General features: G+C 44.8%; 1 protein-coding gene across 2 annotated transcripts in view; it reads right to left on the bottom strand.

Annotated features, from left to right (window-relative positions):
- The window catches only part of TMEM132D (transmembrane protein 132D), a 397,944-nt gene that overhangs the window by 285,183 nt on the left and 86,151 nt on the right, over window positions 1-26,610 (bottom strand). The window contains exons 1-2 of one of the 2 annotated variants that reach the window (XM_090063066.1): window positions 16,355-16,373; window positions 974-1,862 (exon numbers count right to left, since the gene is read on the bottom strand). In XM_090063066.1, the coding sequence (XP_089919192.1) occupies window positions 974-1,734 (761 nt within the window). In that variant the 5' untranslated portion in view covers window positions 1,735-1,862; window positions 16,355-16,373. Of the gene's footprint in view, window positions 1-973; window positions 1,863-16,354; window positions 16,374-26,610 lie in introns of those variants that run through there. The other variant, XM_090063064.1, reaches the window with a different exon arrangement.

The raw sequence follows: 26,610 nt of genomic DNA, 5'->3' as shown, positions 1-26,610 counted from the left end.
AGCAACTCCTAGTTCGGGTTGAAGAAAAATTATTTTCCTTATGTTGGCAATGGCAGGGGAAGGGGTTGGGGCTTCTTAAGCAGAAAACATTATCACTATAACAGGGCTTACAGGCCATCTGGGTGAGGTATTTAGGTCTGGATCCAGAAAGATTCAATTAATTTCCATAGGAACTATGTCCCTAAAGGTGTTTCTGAATTCAGGCCTTAGTAATGTTACAGGAGGCTTGTAATGACATCAGGACATGTCGAAGCGCTCTGCAAATTCCAGCTCATATGGTAATTTGCAGTTGCTCTTATTGGCACATGAGTGGCTCTCAAATCTACTATTTTAAACTCCCTTGAAGATGCTCAAAGAAAAAGCTTCAAGCGGCAGCTGCCCTTTCCCTGCAGAGGCTATTTTTCTTACTGTTCATTCAATATCTGTCTGGGTAAAAGAGGAAAGGAGACAATGTATTACTAGAGAGAATCAAACTAGTGATAATGTTTGAATTTCTTCTAGGAGGCAGAAATTGTAAGAAAGCTCCAGCCAGTGAATTTATACTTGAGAAAATGAATTTTAAACCAACAGAAATCAGCAGTAAATAAGGGACCAAAAAGGAATATACATACATCTGTACACGTATACATACACACACATCTATACACATATACACACACCCCTATATATATACACAAACATACCTACACACCTATACATATACTATATATACATACATATGTGTGAGCACGTGTATATATATGTGTGGGTGTGTGTGTATGTATGCATTTATGTATATTCCTTTTTGGTCCCTTGTTTGCTGTTGATTTCTGTTGGTTTAAAATTCACTTAAAATACACACACACACACATACATACATACATACATACACATACACATTCCTTTTTGGTCCCCTGTTATATGCATATATCTATGCATCCCACAAACAGCCACTTTGCCTGTAAATTACCAAGGGAATTTAGACTTGACTTACCTCAATGTGAACTGATCCTCCGTTGAGTTTTTAGCAATGGATACAAGGAAAGTCAGAATATCACCTTGTTTGACAGTCTTTGGTATGTATTGGATGGCGATGTTATTATCCAACCTCATTTCACTTAATGAAGGGCCAACATGTGCCTGGTAAAGGAACACACTTCCAATCCTTTGCAAGGGAGGTCCTGACTCATCAATGTCATTGCGCCCAGGTCTGATCCCATTACTTTTTCTCGTGTCCTCCTTAGTGCACTCCCCCTTCTCATCACCCGGCTGGATGGCGTAATACAGCTCCACAGGGCTTCCTTCAGACTGATCCATTATTTTCTTGCGGCCGGCAACCACCGTGGGAGGGTTAAACCAGGCCGGCAGCAGTTCCAGCTCTGCCACGCACAGTCCCAGATTGCCCTTCAGCCTGCAGCTGCCTCTGACTTCCCGGGTCTCTCGAAAGGCAAACACCCGCAGGCAAGGCAGCCGCTCTGTGGTACTGTAATCATCCCAGTCCCTGCCCACGATGTAGAAGAGGATCTGGACTTTGGGCTTGGCCAGGTAAATTTTGTTGTTCATAATGTAGGCTTTAAGTTTCCAGTTAAAGGAAAATTTGTTGGTGGATACAAACGGATTTGAAGATGACATTAGGTCCTGGGGCACCACTTGTTCAATAGAGAAAGGTCCATAGCTGGCATTTAATATGGGTGGCCTCTTGGATTTATAGATAAAGAAGGACTCCACCCGGGACTGCAAACTGGAGTTCCTCATGATATCCTGGTTGGCTTCCTTGAGAAAGAAGGAAATGTCTGCATTGTGGATATGATAACTCACGGGTAAATAAGTTGGCAGCAAGGAAAATCTCTGTATGCTCTCCAGGATCCCTCGAGTCTCTGTCACTGTTAAAAGAAAAGGAGACTTTAGAAGCTCCAAGTTGAAAACATTCAGCATCTGGCAGCCATCGAAACCCCATCCCCATCCCCTTCATACAATCACAAGGACAATGTAGTTCTCACTGCAGCCTGCCCTGTTTGGAAAATCAGAGGGCAAATTATGGACCTGACTTAGGGGGAGAAGGGGTGTTTTTTGGGTTTCTTGCCTCATGCTTCATGAGCTCTGATAAACTGGGTAGATAGAAATATCTTAGGGTACATCTACATGGTATAATTCAGTGCCGTATTGAGATAGCTCAGGTACTCCAAGTAGCATAGCTCCACTAAGGCCATTCTTTAAAATGTTCCAGGGTAGGCTGTTGCACTACCACAGCTGTACTGCTTCTGGTACCCCACCTAGCTTAAATATGTCTGCACAACCACTGAGATGTACCCTTACAGTCCCCCTGCCGAATAAAGTGCTAGTAAGAGCACTTTGTGGCATCGATCAAGACAGGGCCCCATTATACAAAGTATGCAAACAAGGTAAAAGGAGTGCTGCCTCCAAGACTTAATTATACTTAAGACCAGGAAAAGCAGACACAGGTAAAGCGGTTTTCCAAAGGAACTTATAAGTGCAATTAATAACAATGCCAGAAAACAGTCCAGTGATTTATCTGCTGGTCCACACTGCCTGTTCTAGTTGCAAACATGCACTTACGTTTAAATGTGCATTCATTCATTGCCAGGGACTGAAACCATTTGTTCATGTCTATCAAGCTAGCAGTTGCCTTCCAGTACCCATCATTACAATAATCAAGGGTTGACTTTCCAAGGATGTTCAGGAGTGGCCCAACTCCGCTCACCTCCAAGCCTGTGGATACAGCACAAGCCCTCTCCCTCCAACAGGACATCTGACTATCTAGTGAATAGACCTTCCTCTGGGGTGATAACCATCCTAGTGCAAAAAGCTGAAATGCTAAAGCATTATTTCAGTCCTTCTGTTAGACCTTATCCTGGCTCTACTCACTATTTCTTAGTGGCAACCCCAGACACCAAGGTAACTTAAAACTCATTGTCTTAGTACAGTTAACAGTCGAGCCCAGACACCATGGAGCTACCCAGCGTTTGGCACGGTGAACTAGCCCGCACTGTTCTACGTTGACTAGACTATTAAGAGTGCCCTAGCTAGTTAATTTAAAAAAAACAGGAGGTAGAAGGACGTGGCTGAGAAGTCTTGCGCACAGAGTCCATGCTAGGGCAGAGAGTTGAACCCGGATTTCCCGAGTCGTAGGGTAGCGCCTTAATCAAACAGCCAACCCTCATCCTAGAAAGCATCTGGATCACCCTTGCTATAATGTACTTGATAAATGCAAGCCATTGTCATGGAAAACCCATTGCCACTACACCTAGACTTTGATTTTTTTTTTTTTTTAAAGAATGGCATGATATTATGCAGTAGAAAACAATCCAAATTCAGAGAAAATTTCAAAAAACCTAGGTGGCAAATATCCCACAGAACGCACTGGGAGGATTCAAGCCTTTTCAGTTAATGGCGCTTTTAGCATTTGCGTGTATTTTGCTGCCAGGAGACTTTATGGCATTCCTTTGTGCTATGTTTATGTTTGCTTTAAAGACCTGCATAATTAAACTTTAAAAGATGGAGAGAAGATCAGCATACTGATATAGCCCCTGCAGACTGCACTGGTTTAGAGCCATAGAAAAACCCCTGCAGACTCCCGGCATATTTAACTATCTTTCCAAACATCTCCTCCTGTATCCCCTGAGAGGTTAGAAGATGACCAGGGAGTCCAGCATTAGGATGGTCATTTTGTAGACTGTCTATGCATGTAGACAAGTTTCCTGCCATGGAAGGCTGGATTCTGCTAGGCTAAAAACACCAATTTAGAGCTTCTCTAGAGCCCTGGTCCAAAAGCTCCACTTTCACTACAGTAATTCATCGGATTTTGGCCCCTTGGCACCGGGCAGAATACAACAAGAAATGTTTTGACACTGGCCCACAGAAATCTACTCCCAGCATGGTTCAGGGATTCAGAGATTATAAACCCACAACATCCAGACGGGCCATAAGGACTTCTCTGAATGACTCTCTGAACTGTACCATATCAACACAAAGACACAAAAAAAAAAAAAGGGATCTTGATTTCAAAATCACCAGTCTCGGAGAATCTATCACAGGCCTTGACCCGCCACCCCACATGATCCCCATTTAAAATTTGGTGCCCTATTTCTGGCCTAAAATTGTCTAGCATCAGCTTCCATAGAGCAGTGTTCCTCACTCTTTTAAGTAGCAAGTACACCCTAACTTTTGAAAATGTTAATAAAGTACCCCAACATTCAATTTTCCAGGGGATTTTATATTTACAGACTAATGTGTGCCATATGTTGGAAGAAGGGCTGTGTATGTAAGGCCGTGATATGGCAGATGTCTGAGCTGGTGCGGATAGGGTGCACAACTCAAGTATGTACCTGGGCTAGAGGTGATGTTGGCCAAAGCTAGGAGGGCTGAACACCAGATTATTACTGGGGAATTTAATTCTTTAAATTGCACCAATTTTTTTGTCATCGTTTGGAGAGGAAAAGAGGGCGAGAGAGAGTATGTTGGGGTACCCGCATACCCCTGCCTGTGTCTCATGTACCCCGGGGTACACATACCACAGGTTGAGAAACTATACCACAGAGGACCTTGAACAATGTCCCTGTAGTCAGCCCAGACAGCTAGCATACTGTAGCCTGCTTGCAGAGACTCCAGGTGACCAATTTTGCGCCCCAGACTCTCTGTACAAAGTGTGTGGATACCCAGGGGGTTGACTTTCTCAATACTGTGCATCTGGGAACATTCACAAATCACATGCCTGAGTTTTCTCTACCCCCTCTCCCCAAGAAGACAAGAGATTTAATTTTTTTTAAAAAGATCACTTTTAAAAATAATAAATCAGCTGTCTTTTCATTTGCCTTTGGGTTTGTTTCTTTACAAGACAAGTTTCTACCTTTCAATGCTGCAGAGAAAAGCTTAAAAATATCCTATAAAAAACACAGCAGATTCTCCTGTGTTCCCATGATTCTAGGATCTGCAAACATAATAAAAGCAATTTTAATAAAATAAAAGTCATTTCAGAAAAAAACCCACAAGCCACCGCTGATGTCCGTGGCACTGCATCTTTGCTGCTAGGGTAAGCCTGCCTCTGCCACAATCACACCTTCACTTAAAGTGTCCACACACCAGATGTGAGCATATCATTCAAGCTGCATTCACAACACAAGATCGGTGCAAAAAACATCCAGAGTACAGTTCACCCCCATGCCGAGAACCAACCCAATGCCTATGCACTGCTTAAAATGCACCATTTGCATCCACTTAAACCCTATTCTTAGGGCTGACATGGTTTTGAAGACCTGGGGCTGGATCCTTCGTACAAATGATTATCCGAAGTCTCTTAGGAGGGTAATTCAGCACTGTGCAAAGCTTGCCCATACTCGCCCCGCAGTGAGAAAGACCATTAAGTAAATGGTTTAACGGGACTTCAGGGCAAATCACAATCATGGTCCGTAGCAAGAACCTGCTAACCCTGCTTGACCACCGAACTATATTAATGCAACTGTATCAGATATATTCTGTACACCATTGGGCAGAGAAAGAACATTTTCAATGACACTGTGCTTTTCTTACCGCCAGATATCTATCTTAACTGTGCTGTCGAGCAATTACCTGAGGCAGGCTATCATATTAAGGAATAAGCTCTCCATCCTTTCTAGGAACTGTCAGTCCCAAAGAGCAAAGACACACACTGTTAAACAATAATAGCAGCCACGAATACAGCACCACCTTTCATGTTTGAACATCCGACCTTCGTACTCAAGGACGCACATCCTAATTGTGCAATAAATTGCGTATTCTTCTGCAGCTACCTCAGATCCTTATACTTATTCAGAAGAGCAATAAGGGTCACCATGGATGTCATTCAAAGGGAACCAATTTCCCAAGCTTTATTCCACAAGTGCTTTATTAGTCTTACTTTGTTTGACATCTGACCTAAATATTTATTGTCTTGACAAATACTGAGTTTGCCTAAACTGATGTTAGCTACCCTGAGCCACCAAAATACCAGTTACAACTGCAATCCACTTCAAAAGGCTAAAACAGGCTCATTATCCCCAAGTCCCAAGGGAAGGAGTTATTAGTGCCTAAGAACTCAGATTGCACAAGACAAATGTCCAAATGGTAACAACCAGGTAAATACCTCCCCACATGAAGAATGAAGAACCAAATTCAATGGGAACATTTATCTTTAGTGCTCTATTCGGACAAAAAATATTCCTTTATGAGAGTAATATCATAGCTGGGAGGCTGTCGTCTTGCAATGGGTGTAGGGAAGGTCACAAAAGCCCTGGAGGCTAAAGCCATGATGATGTCTTGACATGACAATGTGTTCTCATATGGCCACGAAGAAAGCGGCCTTGCGATTAAGGCAGTGGACTAAGACGTGGGCAAACTCAGTTCAGTGCCTGACTCTGCCATAGACTCCCTGGGCCTGTCCATTCCCCGACTGCCAGGCAGTATGTGCCGAAGCTGGCTGCACTATGCATGCACCAGATCTTGAAACAGCGCAGGCATGCTAATCCAGCGCTACACCTAGGCAAATTGACTGTGCTTCTCAGCACAGGGAATCAGCTCACCTGCTCTGCTGGTGGCACACCACATCTGGTTTGGAGGCAGTGCATGCAGAGAAAGGCAAAGTGTTTCCATACACTGCTACCTGGCCTTGTATGTTAGAGGTATGGATGTGCTCTGGGGGCTCATTTACTTTCTCTAAACCTCAGTATTATGGTAAACACCCTGTGGGGGTGTCTATGCACTTACTTAGGGATGCTAATAGTGAGCAGACTGATTCCTAGCATGAATGCTGTTCCTCCTCTGCTTCACATACAACCAATGCCAGCTAATACTGAGAGGGAAGGACAGATTACCTGGCCTGAGCTATTTAAGGGCTACCGCAGGAGTCGCCCTTAGATTTGCACATTCCCATCACAGCCAGCCTTACAACAACTCAGCAGGTCCAAGCTGTGCCCTCAGCATGCTCACTCCCTAGTGCATAAGATAAAGTGTTGAGGAAGACTATGCCTCCCTTTCCCATCCTCCTTTCCAAGTGAATAATCAAGCCTCGGGTCAGCTATGCATACAGCACGGTTCAGCTCAGTGCACAGTTCTATTAAATATGAAAATTGTAATGACGCAGTCTGATAGAAAGAAAAGAAAACCTACACATTTGCTGAAACGAGGATGGGCAGCTGCAAAATTAAGATCCAGAGCTTCAGCTCAAGTGCACAGGGACCCAGGGTTTTCATGCAGGCCTGTTTCCCCTGTAGAAGCACACTTGCACCAGGAATCGTCAAGTCAAAACACATTTTAGAGATCACAGTAAGCCTTTTCATATCTCCAGAACTGTGAGTGGTGCTGGTGTCTGTCTTAATGAGCCTTGCTGCCATTTTTGCTGTTACTTCTCAGCAGGGAAGTGAAGGCTACTGACATGGTTTGTGACAGAGGAAGTACTAATCAGCAGAAATAATCAGCATGGGAGAAGCTGGCAATTGTCTCTGTAGTGTTAAAGCAGAATCTGTTCTTTTCTCTAAGAATCAGTGTAGGAAAGATGTTTCCATGTTTGATCTTAAACCCATGTTATAATTAACAAAATGCACGCGACTGATGCATTACAGAGCCTGCCTCAACACAGCACAGAGCATCGCCAGGTGCTCTTTCACCTTCACCCGGTGCACAGTGCTTCCTTTGTCACCACAGAGATCAGCAGCCCGGCTTCTTGTTTCATCATTAGCCATTTCTTATAAGTGTAATAGAGTTTTGGGGTCAGTGCCTGATTGCTGGGATCACACGCTCTCCAGACCTGCCCATGCAGGCCTGAGCAAGAAAATCCACACTAGAAGCTTCAGGGGAGTAACTCTTTCCTCAGTGGCTTCCCTGCAGGAAAGCGAGGAGCCTGAGACTACAGCTGCAGCGTATCCTTGGGGTGGCGAAAGGAGGCCAGCTACCCCTTCCAGTAATCAGCTTTTGCAGGAAATAAGAACTAGCTCCACAGAAGGCCTCGGGCATCGCACCACTGACATCCTCCTGGTAACTACTGGGACAGGGAGACACAGACGTCTTGCCTCTTGGGCAGGGGGCTGGACCCGATGACCTAGCAAGGTCCCTTCCAGCCATTGTCTACGTCTACGTCTACGTCTACGTCTATGACAGACACAGACACAGACACAGACACTAGGGCTGAAAGGGACCTCCCAAGATCATCAGGTCCAGCCCCCTGCCCAAAGGGCAGGAAGCCAGCTGGGGCCAGATCACCCCATCTACGCATTTCTTAAAGGTATCTAGAGTAGGTGCTTGCATGACTTCTGGAAGCAGTCTATTCCAGACTCTGGAGACTTAGACAGTAAAGAAGTTTTTCCTTATGTCCAGTCTAAAATGGTCTTCTAGCAGTCTTCCCTTGGGGTGACTTGGTGAACAGACGTTCTCCCAGTTCCTGAAGCACACCCCATATATACTTATAGGTTGCCACCAAATCACTCCTGAGCCTTCACTTCTCCAGGCTGAAGAGTCCCATGCCTCTCAGCCTCTCCTCATAACGCCTGTTCTCTTGACCTCTATTCATGCATGTGGCTGTCCTCTGGACTCTCTCAAACTTCTCCGCAACCTTTCTAAAATGTGGAGCCCAGAACTGGATGCAGCACTCCAGCAGCAGCCTCATCAAGGCTGAGTAAAGCAGAAAGATGACTTCTTGGGTCCTGCTTGAGACGCATTGGTAGATGTAAGCCGGAGTTTCGTTTGCTTTGTTGGCTGTGGCATCGCATTGGTGGCTCATGTTCATCTTGTGATCACCCGTGACCCCCAAGTCTCTGCTGGTCATGATGCTAGCGAGTGTAGCACTACCAAGCCTGCAAGTATGATGTGGGTTTTTTCTCTCGAGGTGTAGCACTTTGCAAGTCATCTTCACTTTGGTCCCTCTCTGCAGAACAGTCAGTATTTAAATATCCCGTGCAAAGTGCTAAACAGCTTCACACACCACAAAGTGTTCAAGATGCGGACTTGAACCCCTTCAGACAGGAAAGGGAATTGAACCCCCGTCTCCTACACCAAGTAGCAAGTCATTATCCAACAGCAGCGTAGCAACAGAATCTCCCCCGCTGGCTTGTGCAGAGCCCGATCCACCAGGTCTGCTCAGATCAAGTACCTCGGCTGACAGACAGCGAAACATTTAATCTTAAAGGCACGCCCGTGTGAGCTACATGCCAAGCTGCTCAGCCATGTAAAAAGACAGACATACTTCTAGGCTGTCCCAGAAGCAGCCTAGACGCTGAAGTTCCTAGTGTGTCTATGTAGGATGTGTTTTGACAAGCTTTTGAACGTAAGACTTTCTTCCTCGGGTCTCTGATTATAGGAAGCTAGGCACAGCAAGTGCAGCACAGCCTAGGGGAGGGGCTGAGAAAAATCTCAGGTGTAGCACACACACAGCAGAAGAAAAGAAACTAATTACTGGGAGATCAAGGCCTATCAAAAGCAGGGAGAGGGGTTCAATCTGCTCCTGGCTTTCAAACAGCCCCTCCAACTCCTTGCCTCTTGCACGAATTTCTGGACCTTCACCACTACAACATTACTTTTACCCTAACGTAGGAGGTCAGACTTTAGGAGAGTATAGTCTTCAGGCATCTCCAGAGTTTGGCATAATTTGAGGGAGGAAATGGCCTGGGGACTATAATTTTGGATTTAGAGGTCAAAGTGGTTTTACGTATAAATCCTGTTGACCAATCTGGTTCTTACAGCTCTGCCTTCACTAGGGAATATCAACTGCAGGAGAAAAGGGGACTGGGAACAGGTGTATGTGAGAAAGGAGAGAAAGGGGTAATACTGACCATTTTGCAAGCTTTCCCCCACCTGAAAGGTGGAAATCTCACTGGCCCTACCAAAGAAAGCCCTATTAAAAAACAATAAATGCAAAATTATGACATCAGCTCATTTAAATGTAGAGGTAAAATTTGTGTGAAGAACTATGGACAACAGTGTGATCCTGAAAATGCCAGCAGCAGCAGCAGCAGCAATAAAAGGCCTGAAGGTCTCTTATCTCTCCATAAGCGAAACTTCCACCAATGGCTGCAGGATTGGAACAGGGGAGGGAAACAGCATACTCCTGCTGGCGATCTGATGAAGTGATCCCAAGACCAGCAGATAAAGGAAAACTGCAATGTACTTCTTGGCTACGGACAGAAATTACACACAAGCCAGTATAAATGATCAGCAATCGGTTCAGATCTATAACACAACAGAAGTTCAGTGCATGTAAGCTGCTTTCAAAGTGACCAAAGCCAATTTAAGATAAGTCTGGCTGTATGTAGTATCAGATTTGACTGATTTAGGTTAAATCAGTTTATTAAACTTCTGTCCCAGATGCCCTCCAGTTTCAATGTTAACTCACAGTCCCCCAGCATCCCAGGATGCTTTGCACCTCCCCTGCAACCCCCGCCCCTCGTAGGGTGGGTGGACTAGCCTTGGTCCAAGCTGTCTGCTCCAGCAGAGAGGCGTGCTCTAGCTCCCCCACCCCTCTTCTGGCCTGGGCCCCTGGCAGGCATGTGGCTGCATTTCTGGACTCAAAAGTGAATGTCTGTTCACTCGCTCATCAGTTCAGTCCACCCAGCTTAAACTAACCTGCCAAGATTTAATCTATACAGCCTCAGGCTTTTTGACTGTCTGGACTTAGCCTATAACATACTCACCCTCCCACCCAGTCCTGGCCTCCATCAGCCTATACCTGTCCCCCTCCTCATGGTGACCGAGCAGCAGAAGCCTGTACACCCCTTTTCCAGCTAATCCCCTGATACGATCATATGCAACTTTTACTGACTGTGCAGCCGTGCCAGTTCCTAGACGTGAAGGCAAAGGGGAGTACTGGATAGCGCAGTATTTTCAGTGCTATCTTGCCATAACAGGATGTGCTCTGTAGTGCTGCTCCTCCAGTATTCAAGCCCATTAGACCTTTCCTCCATTTAGTGCCCTGTTTATGAATGCCACGCTCGTTTTATTCTCCTCCTAATGGCCTGATGGAGCACCGTTAAATACAGCCAGGCACCAAGGAAGTAACTTTAACTGAGAAAACTCAGTGTGCTCAGGTTTTTATTTCTCCCTTCTTCTAGACAGCCTCCATCCCCTCCCTCCTCTTCCCACTCAATGACAAACTTGATTATTTTATATGTAAACCGGCAAAGCATCTCACCTTCATTTTTTTCAATTGCTTATTTTAACGTTTAATTAGCTGAGGGCTTAAAAATTGTCCCCTTACCCCTCGCTGCTTCCACAGGACAAAACTTTACAACTCGGCAGTAAATCAAAGAAACAGCAGCAATGAAAACAGAGAGAAAAGGGCTGATTATATTTAAGAAAGAAAAACAAAAGAGATGGAGCAGGGTCTACTGGCTTTCAGGCTGCTGGATAGAGCAGACTGGTCCATTTGCTGTTGTGTTTCTCCCTACCAGCGGGCTGTGGATGTGCACTGAATATGAATTGGTTCATGCTGGAAGCTGACAGCAGCTTGCCAAACAGCCAAAGGCCAAAAATTCAAACAGTTTTACACTTTATCTGGGAAAAGTTATAATCAGCACAAACAAAACAATCCCCACCAACTCGACAGAGCTCTGCGGTGCCATCTGGATTTTGACCATGAGAGATTATTAAGGAAGCTAGAGGGTAGAAATTAAAAGAACTCTGTCAGCAACCTGAATTGCAACCTTGATTGTTCTTGTACAAAGTGTACAAGGTTCTGGTGCAAAAATCAGGGTTATGGACTTCACATGAAAAGCCATGACAGAGGATGGCCCAGAGTTAAGTGAGCTTTTGGTCTGTTTTTTTAAAAAATGATCATAGGCAGTCTGAAAGATCCCATACGCAAAGAAGACTGGAAATCAAAGCAGACTTCCATTTGCCCGGTTTTCAGGAGAATGCACAGGGCAGGATTGGATGATGCTCTGCAAATAACTCTTGCTTCTGTCAGGTGTTTCATCTACCATAAATAGTGCAGCCCATTTGTGACATTATGAACAAAATTCTGCAGGAGCAAAGGCACTCGAATAACTGAGACAAGCACTGCAGAGCTGAATGTAGTGCTTCTCTGGTTTTACTTGCTTCAGCACTTCATAAAGTGGTGATGGGTGACTGATGTGAAATTAGAAGGCGAACATCAAGACAAATAACAAGATTTAATCTGGGAATTGCAACTCACCACCACTGTTATCACTGTTAACTAGGCAGCTGTACAGAGTTGTGCTACACTCAGCAAGGCAGGGACCAAGTCAGACATTGCCTGGTTTGATCAGCACAAGTTCAGATTTTGTGTTTGAAGGCACTGAGTGTCTCAGTGCGTCTCAGAGCTTGGTTACCTTTGGGAAGCTAGTGCACACTAAACTGCACGTAAATTGACAGTGCTTTCACTAGTCTGGACTAGCTCCCTGTGTGGACACTTGGGATCAGGATAAGTTCCACCAAATAGGCGTCCAAGTGGCACTTGGGTAGCTAAGTGTCCACATACAATCCTATTGCACTTTGCTTAAGTGGAATGGATTACCTTCCACTTGGTGCAGACCAAGTCCACAGGAGCAGATGGTTCAGAATAGCTTGTGCTGCAAATTCACACCCCGTCTTACTGTGCACTAACCCATCCATGCAGAGAAGCCCCACAGTTTGAAGAGTTTAGCTTCACCTAGTATTGTAACCCAGTGAAACTCCACATTTTGCCTAAAAAGCCATAAAATCAGCCTTGGATTGCTCAGAACCAGCCCCAGTTTTGCTTGGGTGGATCAAAAAAATCTCGGCATACCTCTAGAAACCCGACTTCAGTTTAGTTGCAAAAAAATCTATTTAAGATGTTTCTAAAGAACCTGTACACTTTTGCACAGCTCTGCTGATTAAATGTGACCTACTTTGAATGCAGTATCTCCAAACATAAATGATCTTTTCATTACCATCAGAGTATAAATGGACTTCATGAAGATAATGTGTACTATTGATATCATCCTAGGACAATTTCTTGACTCTCCAAATGATGCATGCAAGATCAATAGGAAACAGAGTTCATGGGTTTTTATGATCCAAGTAGCTCTGGCCAGCTATAAGGCCATTTGTCTTGCTCTCCAAGGTAAAAGTGTTAAAATAAAAGACATTCACAGTCTCTGAGAGCAAAACTGAGTTCAGAGGGCAGATACTCCACTAGTATAGTTCAGTGGCAGTTAACGAGACTATGGCAAGTTATAGCAGCAGAGGATCTACCCCTCAATCTTTTGATATAAAGAGATTATCTCCGCCACTCGGTAATACCAGAATCCAGTCTGCTTCTAAATACAGTACTTCAAATGGGAACTTTTTAATTTATTTTTTAAACTGTTAAAACTTAGTCTATACATGATCACCCATGCTGTGGATGGTTGGCTGAGAATTTCAGTGGATGGCCACCTGGGAAGAGATGCCATACTAGGGTGGTTTTCTTTCCTTTCCCTTCTCTAAACCTCCCCATGACTGACGCTGTTTAAAAAAATAGTTGTCACTGGTGGGAGAAGCAATGTCTTCACAGGTCGCTGAACGTGAAAACCGGTAGCTTGATAAATCTTAAGAAGAAGAAGGCAATTCAGTCTCCTACTGAACAGCACAGGCATATGCACATGACATATCCCTGAACATGACACCAAGAAACACGCTGCCGCTACCACCCAGGACGTTCAGACAGCTTCCTTCGCTGGACTGTGACAGCTCTATGCTGCAGCCTGGCCAGGGCTGTTGTGCAATAGCAGCACTTGGACAATCGCAAAAGTAGTTTTCATAGCTCAATTTTAGTGCAAGGTTATTGATGGGAGCTTCCGAAAAAAGTGAAGAAATCTACCTCGCCCCAAACTACAAGACCCCTGGGGCACTATTCATAGATTTCATAGATCTTAGGGCTGGAAGGGACCTCTGAAGATCATCAAGTCCAGTTATTTTGTTTCTAAAACACTGTACAGTGCCATGCACACCGCAAGAAAAGAGAAACAACTGGATGACCTCTGGAGGTCCCTTCCAGCCCTATTTCTCTATGATTCTAGGAACTAAAATAATAATCCTCCAATTGGTCCCATAATGCCTGGCCCTGAGAGTTGCTAAGTGGATCAGGCAGGATCTGGAGTTTGATTTCGTCCCTGCTTGGGAGCGTAGTGAGATCTTTGGCATCAAAATATTTGGAATTCAACCTTTTTAGCTGGCTTGGGCAGTCCCCAACAAGCTCCCTTGAATTGTTGCAGTGCTTTTTTGCTCTTCTGGGTCTGTCTTGCAATGAAAGCAGAAGTGCCAAAATCCCTGGGAAAAAGGCCGTCTATATCATAACGTTTCCAGTTGGGACTGGAAATGAATGTCACCAAGAGCTTGTTCTTGCAAGGTTTCAGGCTCATTGTGCGCGCACAGACATCTGAGACTAAAACTTGGCAAACAATGGATTTTGCTGTTAGGTGGCCAAAGCAAAAAGCCAGGAAACATTTTTGGTTCGGGTAGAACATAAATAGATTTCTTTCTGTAACAAAGAAAAATGTCGTTCTGGATCAACCCACAACATTTCATTCGATCCACAGTAATTTTTTATCATTATTATTGTTATTTAATCCCTGTTCTTTCTTTCTTTTATACTTAGGATTGATTTTTAAAACACAGCCCACAGTTTGGAGGACTGTTTTTAAAAAGCCCCAATAAAACACACCATGTTGGTACTACTTAAATATAACATTACACATGTAAATATTTATGACTTAAATATTTAAATGAAGCATGCTGACATCTTTCAATTCCCCACCCCCATTCATTTTACCCAACTCAACCCAAATTCATCAAGAGTTTCAGTTCCCCCAAAACCCCATTTATCCTTCATCTCCCCCCCACCGCAAAAAGTCACCCAGCGCTACACTTCAAGCAATATTTATTCTGTATGTCCTGCTGCATGCAGCCTTCTCATGACAAGGGGAGCAGGGGATGGAGAGGGTGGCTTCATGTCCAGAGAAGGGAAGAGGTAGAAGTGCTCTTATGCTTCCACAGGGGTTTGGCTGCAGGTTGAATCAGGGTCCCCCATGGTCAGCCTAGCCCAGCACCTTCCTCTTCAGAGCACTTCAGGGCTTCATCAGCAACCCCTTGTGCCCCTACAGGGACAGGGGCTGTGAGCGACCTGTGCCCGCTTGCCCTCAGTCCAGCTGGACTTATTGCCGAGGCATCACAGCCAAAACCTTGTGGTATCGTGCATCACTATTAGGGTCCGATTGCGGCCCACGTGTACGTGCTGTGCAGAGCTTTAAATTAACTAGCTTGGGTACCAGTAGCAGCTGAGTTGCACTACTCAGCTGGGCATCAACAAGCCCACCATCAACCCTGAGTACATATCAGACAACCAAAACTCATGCCACTGTGGCCACGTGGCTGCCAGCACCCTAGCCAGTTGCAAGCTAGCTCAGAAACGCCCGCAAGAGAGGCAACCTCTTTGTGCCAGTCTGCACTGGTGACACCCAAGAGATGAATCACCTCCCCTGCCACTGGATGTCACTTAACACAGACAGCAAGATTTTAATTGCATTTTACCAGCGTCTGACAAACCTTTGGGGAGGATCCTCTATCGGCTACACTTGCGATCCCTCTGCAGATGGGTGCTTGTCATGTCCCTGGCTTTCATGCTCATCTCTGCAGATGGAGCATGGCAAGGATGGAGGAGGCTGGAGTCATCTGAGGGCGAGGCATTAAATTACCTGTTCTCCCAGGCCTGTAGCAACCTTCCCTTAGAACAATGAGCGCCACATTTTTCAGCCTTTGATTAAGTGTTATGCGCCAATGCGAGTGACTATTACCCAGTGACAGACTGAGGGGAGGTTTTGAGCTCTGCCGGGAAGGAAGAGAAGCCCGGCCCATGTGTCAGGCCATTGTTTTTCTTTTTAAGGCACCCGGGTTGTTTGCTGGCGGTGCTTTCTTGTGGCACTCAAAGGCCAGTGGCCAGACGCAATTGGCCATATCCTCAACAAAAAGGATAGCAAGTACAGGGAGGAAAGAGGTCCTGTATTTACAGCATGGCTCAGCGTGAGATGGGATAAAGAACAGACTAAGCACTCAGATAGCATCGGATGTCAATGAATGAAATCCACAACAAGAAACGCTCTGTACTTCCTGATCAAAGGCCTCCAAACCCACACAGGATCTTACGGCCGATAAAAATGCAACCCCCCTTGCCTTTGAAGCAGCTTTCCCATGACAGCACGACTAATCCGTATGCTGACCTAGAGTCAAAGGAACTATTTTAATGACTCAGTGCCACACACAGAAACACATATGTATTTACCACGCAGGAGGCATCAGTCCTGTAAATTGTATCCTGGAGTTATTCTCTCCCAAGAAATCAAACCTCAAACTGCAGGATTAAATTCCTGTTAGGCTGTATTACATTGTGGGAACGTACGTATGCATCCAACTGCTCTGTAGCCATTCAGTAAAGCTGGCTGTGTTCCCTGGTTACGATTTCATTTCAGCATGGTCTCTGGGAACTTAATCTGTATATACAGATTACGTCTGTGTTACAGCGGTATCTACAGCCCCAATAGTGATCACGCCTCACTGTGAAAGGAGCTGTACCTGCACGTCGTGAGTGACGGTCCTTGCCTCGAATAACCTACAATCCAAACAGATAAAAGAGAAATAAAAGGTGGGGCAAAGGAAGGTTGTCATTTCTGTTTTTACAGATTAGGAACCGAGGTCAGAAAGCATGGCCCATGGCCAGTTTGCATGAGATCTACAAACCAAACCTACGTCTCTCAGGTCTCATCCCTGTACCAAAGCTACAAGGCAAACCCATCTTTACGAAACACTTTGCTTTCAACAAGGCACTTGATTAATTTTTAAGAATAAAAAGAAAGGTTTACAGGCCAAATTCACTGATCCACTTAGGTCACTCTGCACCACAAAAGCCTGGGTAGAATTGGTCTCTGGTGTAACTCCACTGCCTTTGATTGATTTAACCAAGCAAGAACTTGGCCTGTTACCTTTTCAGCACAAGTCCTGAACACCTTGCCTGCACTTCACTGCAGCAGTCCCACAAGAAAATCTACCTCTGTCCAGAGCAGCCCCAAAACAATCTCCTTATAGAGAGAATATTGCATGTCACCACATTATTCTTTGAACCGCCAACGTACACGTAAAGCTAAGATGACAGCCAGCCTCCTATTACCATGGTTCACACTACCGCATTGATTTCCTATCAACCTGCACCAACTTTGCTTGGCTATATGAATCTGTCATGCCAATACAGAAATAGAAAAAGGCAATCAGCAACATTTATGATGGAGAGAGCGCAATTCCCCCTCTGACACCGGAGAACTGTTTCCACGATGCCATCTCTCAGCGGACACGTCTCCACCACCAACACGACGTGCCCACTTCATATACGCTCTACCCTGAAGTGGATGGTACGCTGCTGCTTTCATGCAGGCTGCGGACGTGCCATTAAGCCACGTGCAGAGTGGGGTGCTATGCTTCTGCGGGCCTCCGGCAATGTAGACATACCCTATGGGTCCCCAGCAAGGTTTTGTAAGAAGCGAACGCCGTCAAATTAAATTAAGGAGGCAAGTGCCGAAGCAGCACCCATGAGAGCACATCACTAGGTGTCACAGAAAGGAATAAAGAAAAAAAGAATCAACCCTAAAAGTCATGCATCTGCTTTGTGCCGATTAAAAAGGAGAAAGAAAGTGAAATGTAGCTTTAAAGCCAAAAGTAATCAAACATTAGTAAAAAGCCTTCCCTCATTAGCATTTCACGCTGTTAACCTGCTTCTGTGGGTAAGATTGCCGCCGCTGGTTTCATCCTAGAGAAACGGTGGCTCTTTTCCGATAGCGAGGCTGATCCCAACCCGTCAGCTTCCCCCTCTCTACCAAGTTCATTACAACTCGCTCTCCAATTCAGCACATCTTTGCGGAGCTTGTTACAAAGCGAAGGAAAGATTACTTGCACATCAAGGGCAGAGAAAATGTGGAGGAGCTCCTTTGTAGTAAGGTGAATCCTCATTTTTCATATGAGAATGATAAAGGAGTAGGAGTACTGCTGGAAGGTCTAATGTGTAATAAGAGACGGTGGCAAAACAAACACTAGACAGAGCGGTAGGCTAAAAACTCAGCCCAATGATACGTCTGTAGTCTTTTCATGGAGGAATACTCAGCTGTAAAACTGGTCTTTCCCTCACCAATATCAAATGCAGCTGATGCAGAAGCAACGTTTCATTCAGACAAATCAAAAAGCATTTCCAAGCGCTCAGTTCTACAAGGCAAGAAGTACGTTGACCTTGATGCATTGATGCACTTCAGCTGAAAGGTAAGGCTCAAATCCAATGCAAAGAAATACATAGGGAACAAAGTTCTGGTCACTTGGCTCCTGTGTTAGCAATACGGGCCTTTCTCGCCCACATCAATCTGATCAGCTGCACTGCAAAACTCCTATTGTGAACCTGAAAAAATTAATTCTGTAACTTGGATGAGGCAGGGAGAAACGTTTTTATTGAACTCTGGGGAGTATTCACACAGGGAAATTTAACGCAGCAGGGAAAGGCCCTCAGCACTACTGAAGCCTTATAAATAAGGCTGTCCAGAGAGGATTTAGCAGAGACTCAGCATCAGAGTGGGGCCAGAGGGAAAGCTGCTTTATGGAAAAATGGGTCCAAATGCAACTGCAAATTGGAAGAAAAGGAGACAGATCCACAAAGACTGACTAGTAAGATAAGTGCATGTCTTGGGGTTTGTCTACACGTGATCTCCAGCTATGTCGCTGTGCCAGCGCACTCCAAAAGGAAGTACTAAAGCACAGTGCCGCAGCAATGTCACCATATGGTGATGTGTAGGTGCACCCTTGGATGCACATCTTATGGCTCTCCTTGCAAAGCTGCCAGCAAAGACCCTGGTCATAACCTTGAATGCAATCTTGAGCAGGACGCGCTGTAACTTTGGGCAGTGGGTTTCAGAGAGTGGACTAGATGCACCGTAGCATCCGGTCCAGAGCAAGTGCTGTTGAGTCAGGCCTTGGCCAATGGTTTCAAGACACGATAATAACAAGCACATTCGGGACATGCAGGATATGATACTCTTGCGTTTTGCGCACCCGCTTTTGTCCCCAGAGCAAGGTGAGGATGGTCCTTCACTAAGTGTATGCAAACCTGCCATTAGAAAATGAACTTCTAGGAAGAACGGTTTTGTGACACTAAATAAATCCATTAGATGCAAAGCTCTGCTTCCAGCAGTGGCTCTTTTGTATTGCTCCAAGAGAAAAGGAGGCCAGTAAACAACAACTCAAAAAAACCAACCAATCGTGTGACACTGTGCGTGGAACAGCATTTCTGCCATGAGTGATGGGTTCGAAGTCGGGTTATCTGCATCTATCTAGATACCTCTAACGTGTCCATGTCTAGAATGAACGCAGGCATCAGATCATCACATGCATAATTTAGCGTATATAACTAAAGGTATTATTAAAGGCCATCAACTCATCAGCCCTTTTCATTCTGTAGCTATGGTATTTGATTTGATGGTTAAGTAAGTGCTCACTCTTGACACACGCTCAGGGACGTATAATTTTGCACTCATTTACGGCAGACTTAAACCAAAGTAACTCTACTGAGTGCAGTACATTTGCACTGGATTTACCTTTTTTTTGTAAAGAAAAAGAAAAAAAAAATTCAGACCAATTGGCTCTACCACCCAGATGGCCCATGCTGCCCACAGAGCTCCAGTATCCAGGTTCCTGACATGGCAGCATCTTTATTTGGCCGTCTGAAGTTTCAAGAAACTTTCTAAAGGCTAATCACCGATTCCAGAATGCAATTTGCATCACTGTTCTGCAGGCAGGAGAGATGAACACTGCAGAAATTACTTTACTATTCACATTGATAGGCAGATAAAAAAATCATTTAAATAAAAGGGCCACAAAGAAACACACACACCTTCATATTACTGAGCGATACAGGAATGATCAGAGCAGGCTCCTATAACAAAGGAAAGTTCCCATCTGAAAAGTTGGCAACGTAATAATTACAGGGAAAAGTATTAAGATAAAAGGATGAAACATAAAACGGCAACACATATGATGGGCATCCAAAAAGATGAAGGCAAGAAAAAATAAACAATCCTATTAATAATTGATGTCGTTCTTTAATCAGCCGCAAAAAAGGTAAGAGTTTTACCTTCTTAAAACAATGCCCTCATTATCAAGGCTATAAGTACTTAGGCCAGGGGTATTACCATTGGAAATGATAGGAAGACTCCAAAAAGTCCTACAAAACAATAAAGGATTTTCCCCTTCTCCTTCTAAGACAGCATGAATGGTCAAGGTTAAACAGAGGACAAATTATAAGAGCAGCTCATGCTGGAAGGGGAAAAAAAACAACCTCATGACCGAGTTTTATGCTTTGAATATTTTGACTTCAATACAATTCCCAGTAGATGGAAAAGGATGAGAACAGGTGAAAGATGGGATTTTCAGCAATCTGACAGAACTGATGGTTGAAACTCTTGATGATAAAGACAGGAACCTAGGACTGGAAAAGACCTACTGGGTTGGGTCCGTCTACCTATTTGGTAGCAACCATGCCACATGCCTCCATTCATGAAAACATCTAACTCCATTTTGAAACCAGTTAGGTTGTTTGTCCACATTATTCTATTGGATCTCTGATTGTTAGAAGTCTTCTTTTAATTCAGCCAACATTGTCATTTGTCATTATGTCAACAGTGATCTTTAATTTAAATAATTAGGATGAATGCTTTTTTAAGAGAAACGATCCAATCACAGGAAAACACCAGCTCTCAAAATATGGATTATTGTTCAACTTTGTTGTTCCTAATTTGGAATGTATTTTTCAATACTCGCCAACCTCTGTTTGTATTCCAAATTTGTAGATTTATAATATATTTTACTGCAGAGTGGAGTTATCTTTAAAATTAAAACGTAAGTAATGGCTAGCCCTATGTTTGGCTCTTTTCTTGGAGGTTCATTTCTTACTGTCTACTGTACCTAGAGGAATTTAACTGATGTATTATTGAGGAGTATTTGATTCAAATGGATCCTTATTTCCCTTCTACATATTAATTAATATATGCTCATTGTGATTGCATATGGAATTAACTCAGAAAGAGGTTTAGAATCCTGAAAAACAAATAAAGCTTTAGCTGAGAATCATGCTAAGACCATAGGAGCTGCACTAGCAAATGCAAACTTCTCTAACAACAATCCCACAGCACGTGTTGCTTGTTTCTATATTTTCTTCTCCTTTCTATCGATACCCTGAAAGAATCAATATCCTGGGATTCCTACTCGGCAAAGCATCATGGCTAAGTACAGACAGTCAAAAAGCCTGAGGGTGAATTGATTCAATCTTCAGTTAGGTTAGTCTAAGCTGCATAGATTGAACCGATAAGCAAGTGAAGAGACATTCGCTTTTGATTCTGGAAATGCAGCCACATGCCTGCAGTGGCCCAGGCCAGAAGCGGAGGAGGCAGGGGGTGCTAGAGCATGTCTCCCTGCTCAGATGAAGCAGACAGCTTGAGCTAAAGCTAGCCCACCCATCCTGGGGGCGGGGGCTGGGGGGAGGTGCAAAGCATCCTGGGATACTGAGGGAACTATGAATTTGAATCTGGAGGAGATGTGGGACAGAATTCAATAAACTAATTTAAACTAAATCCTACATCCACCATCCAGGTTTTTCTCAAACTGGTTTCAGCCATTTTGAAAGTGGTTTATGTGCGCTGAACGTCTGTTGTGTTACAGGTTCAAACCTGTTTCCAATCACTGATAGTGGTTTTGGTATAATTTCTATCCCTAGCCTATGAGGCAAGTTGAAACACTGCTTTCAGTTCAACCTGGAGCAACACAGTGGGCATGTATACACATTGATTAACGCACCATAATAATGTCTGGTACCTTTAATCACAGGTACTACCTTAATACACCATAATCAGTGCTGCTGCACATTAATGCTGGCGTATGCTTTTTAAGTGATGCTAAGAGAGAGTCCAGAGAAGAGCCACGCGCATGATCAGAGGTCAGGAAAACAGACCTTATGACAGGCTGAGAGCCATGGGGCTCTTTAGCCTGGAAAAGCGCAGGCTCAGGGGTGATCTGATGGCCACCTACAAGTCTATCAGGGGTGACCACCAGGATCTGGGGGAACATTTCTTCACCAGAGCGCCCCAAGGCATGATGAGGTCGAACGGTTATAAACTACTGCAAGACCGTTTCAGGCTAGACATAAGGAAGAATTTCTTTACTGTCCGAGCCCCCAAGGTCCGGAACAGCCTGTCAGCGGAGGTGGTTCAAGCACCTACGTTGAGCACCTTCAAGAGAAAATTGGATGCTTATCTTGCTGGGATCCTATGACCCCAGCTGACTTCCTGCCCTTTGGGCGAGGGGCTGGACTCGACGATCTTCCGAGGTCCCTTCCAGCCCTAATGTCTATGAAATCTATGAAATAATGCACAGAAGACTAATTCTACTGACCATTAGCATGGTTTTCATAGTTTCATAGTTAGTCAGGTCAGAAGGGACATGAGCAGATCATGTAGTCCGACCCCCTGCCATGGCAGGAAAGAGTACTGGGGTCAAACAACCCCGGCAAGGTGTTCATCTAACCTCCTTTTAAAGACCCCCAGGGTAGGAGCCTGCAACACTTCGCTTGGAAAATTGGTTCCAGATCCTAGCCGCCCTGACAGTGAAGTAGCACCTCCTGATGTCTAGTCTGAATCTCCCCTCTGCCAGCTTGTGACCGTTTTTTCTGTCACTCCTGGTAGTGCTCGTGGGAACAGGGACTCTCCCAATGCCTGCTGGTCCACCCTGACCAGTTTGAGAACAGCCATTAGGTCCCCCCTCAGCCTTCTCTTGTGGAGGCTGAACAGGTTCAGGTCTCGTACCTTCTCCTGCCTTGCTGCCCCCAGATCACGCGAGTGGCCTCCTCTGGACCCTCTCCGTGCTGTCCACATCCCTCTTGAAGTGTGGCGCCCAGAACTGGACGCAGTACTCCAGCTGCGGCCTGACCAGTGTTGTATAGAGGGAGAGGATCACCTCCTTGGACCTGCTCGAGATGCATCTGTGGTTTTCTCATGTGGCGCTACTGTGCAGTTGAATTAGTCTACTGAGCTGGTAGCGTCTTGTGTAGATACACCGAGTCAGAAGCAAATTGTGCATATTAAATACTGAAATCCAAATCCTGAAGTCAGTCATTGACACTGGTGGGAATTTTGCTGGAACAGAGACTATGGGATTCAGCCCCTTCTTTTCTACAGAGACGTACTTACCCGTAACTCCTTGATGCCTGGCTCTTTACTGCCATTAACTAGTGAAACATAAACTTAAGGTTTGACTCAGCAGAAATAGACATCATTTTCTGCTCCAGGGCTCTCAGGGGGGGAAAAAAATATATTTGTACAGGCCCAAATCCTGATTCCATTCAACACTACAGCAAAACCATCACTTACTTCAACGGAACCAGAATCAGCCATTAGGGCACTTGTGAGAGGAATGCAAACTGCAGCACAGAAGCATTTTTGGCCGCTAACTAATTGTCCTCACCCATTGGCTTTAAAAAAAGGCCCGTTAATCTATATCGTGCCTCCATCTTGCTACAGGGTTTGTGCATAACATCACATTTGTACAACCAGCAATGCATAGTATTGATCTGCTATTGTTCTACTCACTAACAAGATGGAATGACTTTCCCAATCATTTTTAAAAATCTCCTTATTTAAATAAGCACTGCCATGCAGTTATATTCTATAGATTTCTAGGCAAATCAATGGGATTAGCCACAGTGGAGCTAAATCTCTACCTGCTTCCAGTTTGTTTCTTTTTAATAATAAAAGCAGCCTAGAACATAAAAGCAGAAGGTGTTGCCAGGTAGCGCACGTGGATAAAGAAGATGCATCATCCAGGTACAGAGAGCCAATTCATCCTACTTCTCAGGTATCTGAGTTCTCAGACAGATCCTGAGAATCTCCTTCCAGCAGACTGCATCTGGTAGAGGTGTAAAGCAGTTATGACTATGGCACAGGGCTGGGACTCGGGAGATTTAGGTGCAATTCCTGATATGCCACAGATTCTAACCAAGGCCTTCAATTCGCTGTTTAAATCTCTCTCAGTTCCCCAGATGAAAAATGGAGGAAGTTATACTTCCCTTCTTCAGGTTACAAATTCTTTGGTGGAGGGCCTGACCTTTTTACTCTGTGTCTGTCTGTAACCTAATGGAATTGTACCTCCGTTTCTGTGTGTTAATGACAAGGCACCAGTCTATTTTGCTGGTTAGTACAGCCAGCCTTACGGAAAATGGTGCCATGGGTGAACTCGTATTTTGGCACCCCTCTTCTATTTCTTCACCTCCTCCTGCTGCCCCCCAAAGTCAGGACCACTGCTGCAGGCAGAGGCAGAGGCTCGGGTGCAGTCAGTACCACACCTAGACCCCCGGTATCCTCAGGTGAACTTTTAGCATCAGGCCCTCCTTCGCCAGAGATAATGACAATAAATCAGACAATGGGAAAACAAAAAACCAAAAAAAAAAACCCCAAAAAACATTTTTTGGCCCCCTTTCTGTTCAGGCCATTGGCAGATGCCCAGTTTGCTCATGCCTGCATCCAGCTCTGGGTGCAGTCCAGCGGGGAGGCAAAGCAGCATGGTGCATCAGGCAAGCAGGTGGGCAGGACCAGGCACTACCCCGCCCACATGTGCCTAGCCTTGCTCCTCCCGAGACATGGGGCAGGCTGGGTTGGGCACTGCTCCTCCTGCCTAGGGTATGGATTGGCCACAGTGGGGCAGAGCTGGGGGAGAGTGCCGCTATGAGCGTAGACTGCTCACACGTGTGTGCGCACGTGTGTGATGTCCCCTTAACCATGGCACCCTGGGCAGTCGCCTACATCATGCACCCCTAAGGCCGCCACTCCTGGCGAGGCTCAATTTTAGAGCTACCCGTAATCCCATACTTGTTCTTGCTGCACACTGAGATGCTCTCGAGCTTGATCCCTAGTAGCCATGCAGGCCAACCCTGGGAGCTCTCCTGAACCTCAGTGTGAGGTTGTTCCTCTCTGCCAGCCCAACCAGCAGCAATCCCACAAACCCCTGTTTCTGGGCACCAATCTGTGTCTTTACGTGCCTGATTAAGTTGAAATTCTGGGCATTAAGGCTAGGTACAGACACTCAAAAAGCCTGAGGCAGAAGCAATCCAAGTTACACTGTTTTCTGTAAGAAATGTAGTTTAGTTGGGTAGCGAACAAAACATACAGTCACCCTTTGGTGTGAGGAGGGGCATGTCTTAGACTGGGTTCCACCATTTTTGAACTAGTTTATATCTGCTGAACTTCTGTTCTGTTACAGACATAGATCAGTTTCTGATCATTTATACCAGTAAAAGTGAAGTGCCTGAAGTGAATAAAACCTTACAGCCCTTCTGCACCTCATTTCTTATGTCTGCAAGTTGCATGTCTCGCCTGCTCTTGGTTCCAATTGAGGGAGCAAACACCTTCATGGAAGGATGCTGCTCTTACAGAACTAAGCAGCACAAAATATGCCAGATTTTTAAATTGGAGGTGGTGGTATGTTGAGAGATTTGAGAGATGACCCCAAATGTCAGTGTAGACATACCCAGAAAAGTCAGTGGTAAGTGAGCTAAGTGGAGTGCAAGCAATACATATAGCTCAGAGAGTGTATAGTCAGATCCTTGGCAGGTGAGGAACCACAATATCAATGAAAGTCTTATAGAAATTCAGCACCTTATCCCACAACTAGTTTGAAAAAAAAAAAAACCCAGTAATAAAAGCTTTGCACTTACATCACATTCTTTACCACAAGAGGTTCAATGTGCTTTACAAAGGCTAATTTGGCACCCTGTGAAAAAAGCATTACTGTACCCATTTTACAGATATGCAAATCAAGGCAGACACACAGAGGTTGTATGAACTCCCAAGGTGAGAGAAAACAAGGCAACAGAAAAGAGAACTGGGGGGGTCGGACAGATTTACCCATTACTACTCTACACTACTATAGTGCATTAACAACTGGATGACATGGCTCCTTTGCTGATCTGGATATGTTGAAATAACAAACTCTGTTTTCATTCCTTTTCACCCATCACCATCCACCTGCTTTGTACCTACCAAAGACCACTCCTCTCAGCTTGCAACCTTTCCATTTTGCAAGTGTACGAAGAGGGAGTTCTTCGCTTTGCCCAACACTGATTGCACTGCTTAATGAGCTCAGTGATGTTGGTTATCGCTCCATAATGTTTCAGAACACTACGCTCATTCCATCACACCAGCTTGACATGCAAAATGGTTTTAAGTATATATAGATCACCCCAAATCTACCAAAACTCTAAAATGGCCTGACAACCTTTTTTTTTTTTTTTGCTCATAGAATACTATAATCGCTCAGTGGAAACAAGTAAACGCCCTACCAGCACTGTGTCTTTTCTTTTTGCAGCAAAAAGTTTATCTTCAGACCTAAAACATTTTGGATCCCTTTCATCTTCTCATCATTTTAAAAAGGGAGCGACAGCACTCTTAGGAGGAGTTCCTCTGAAAACAGGAATGGAAACTTCACAAGATCACACTGGGCAGATTCTATCAATGCCCTTTTTTTTTTGGTCAGCATGCGAAGATGAAATCCTGTCAATAGCAGCAACATTCATGCTTGGGAGCATAG

Source organism: Crocodylus siamensis, chromosome 9 (assembly GCF_052110815.1).
Source record: "Crocodylus siamensis isolate JL-2025a chromosome 9, ASM5211081v1, whole genome shotgun sequence".
NCBI classification, from domain to species: domain Eukaryota; kingdom Metazoa; phylum Chordata; order Crocodylia; family Crocodylidae; genus Crocodylus; species Crocodylus siamensis.
This window is presented reverse-complemented; position numbering and strand designations above follow the sequence as displayed.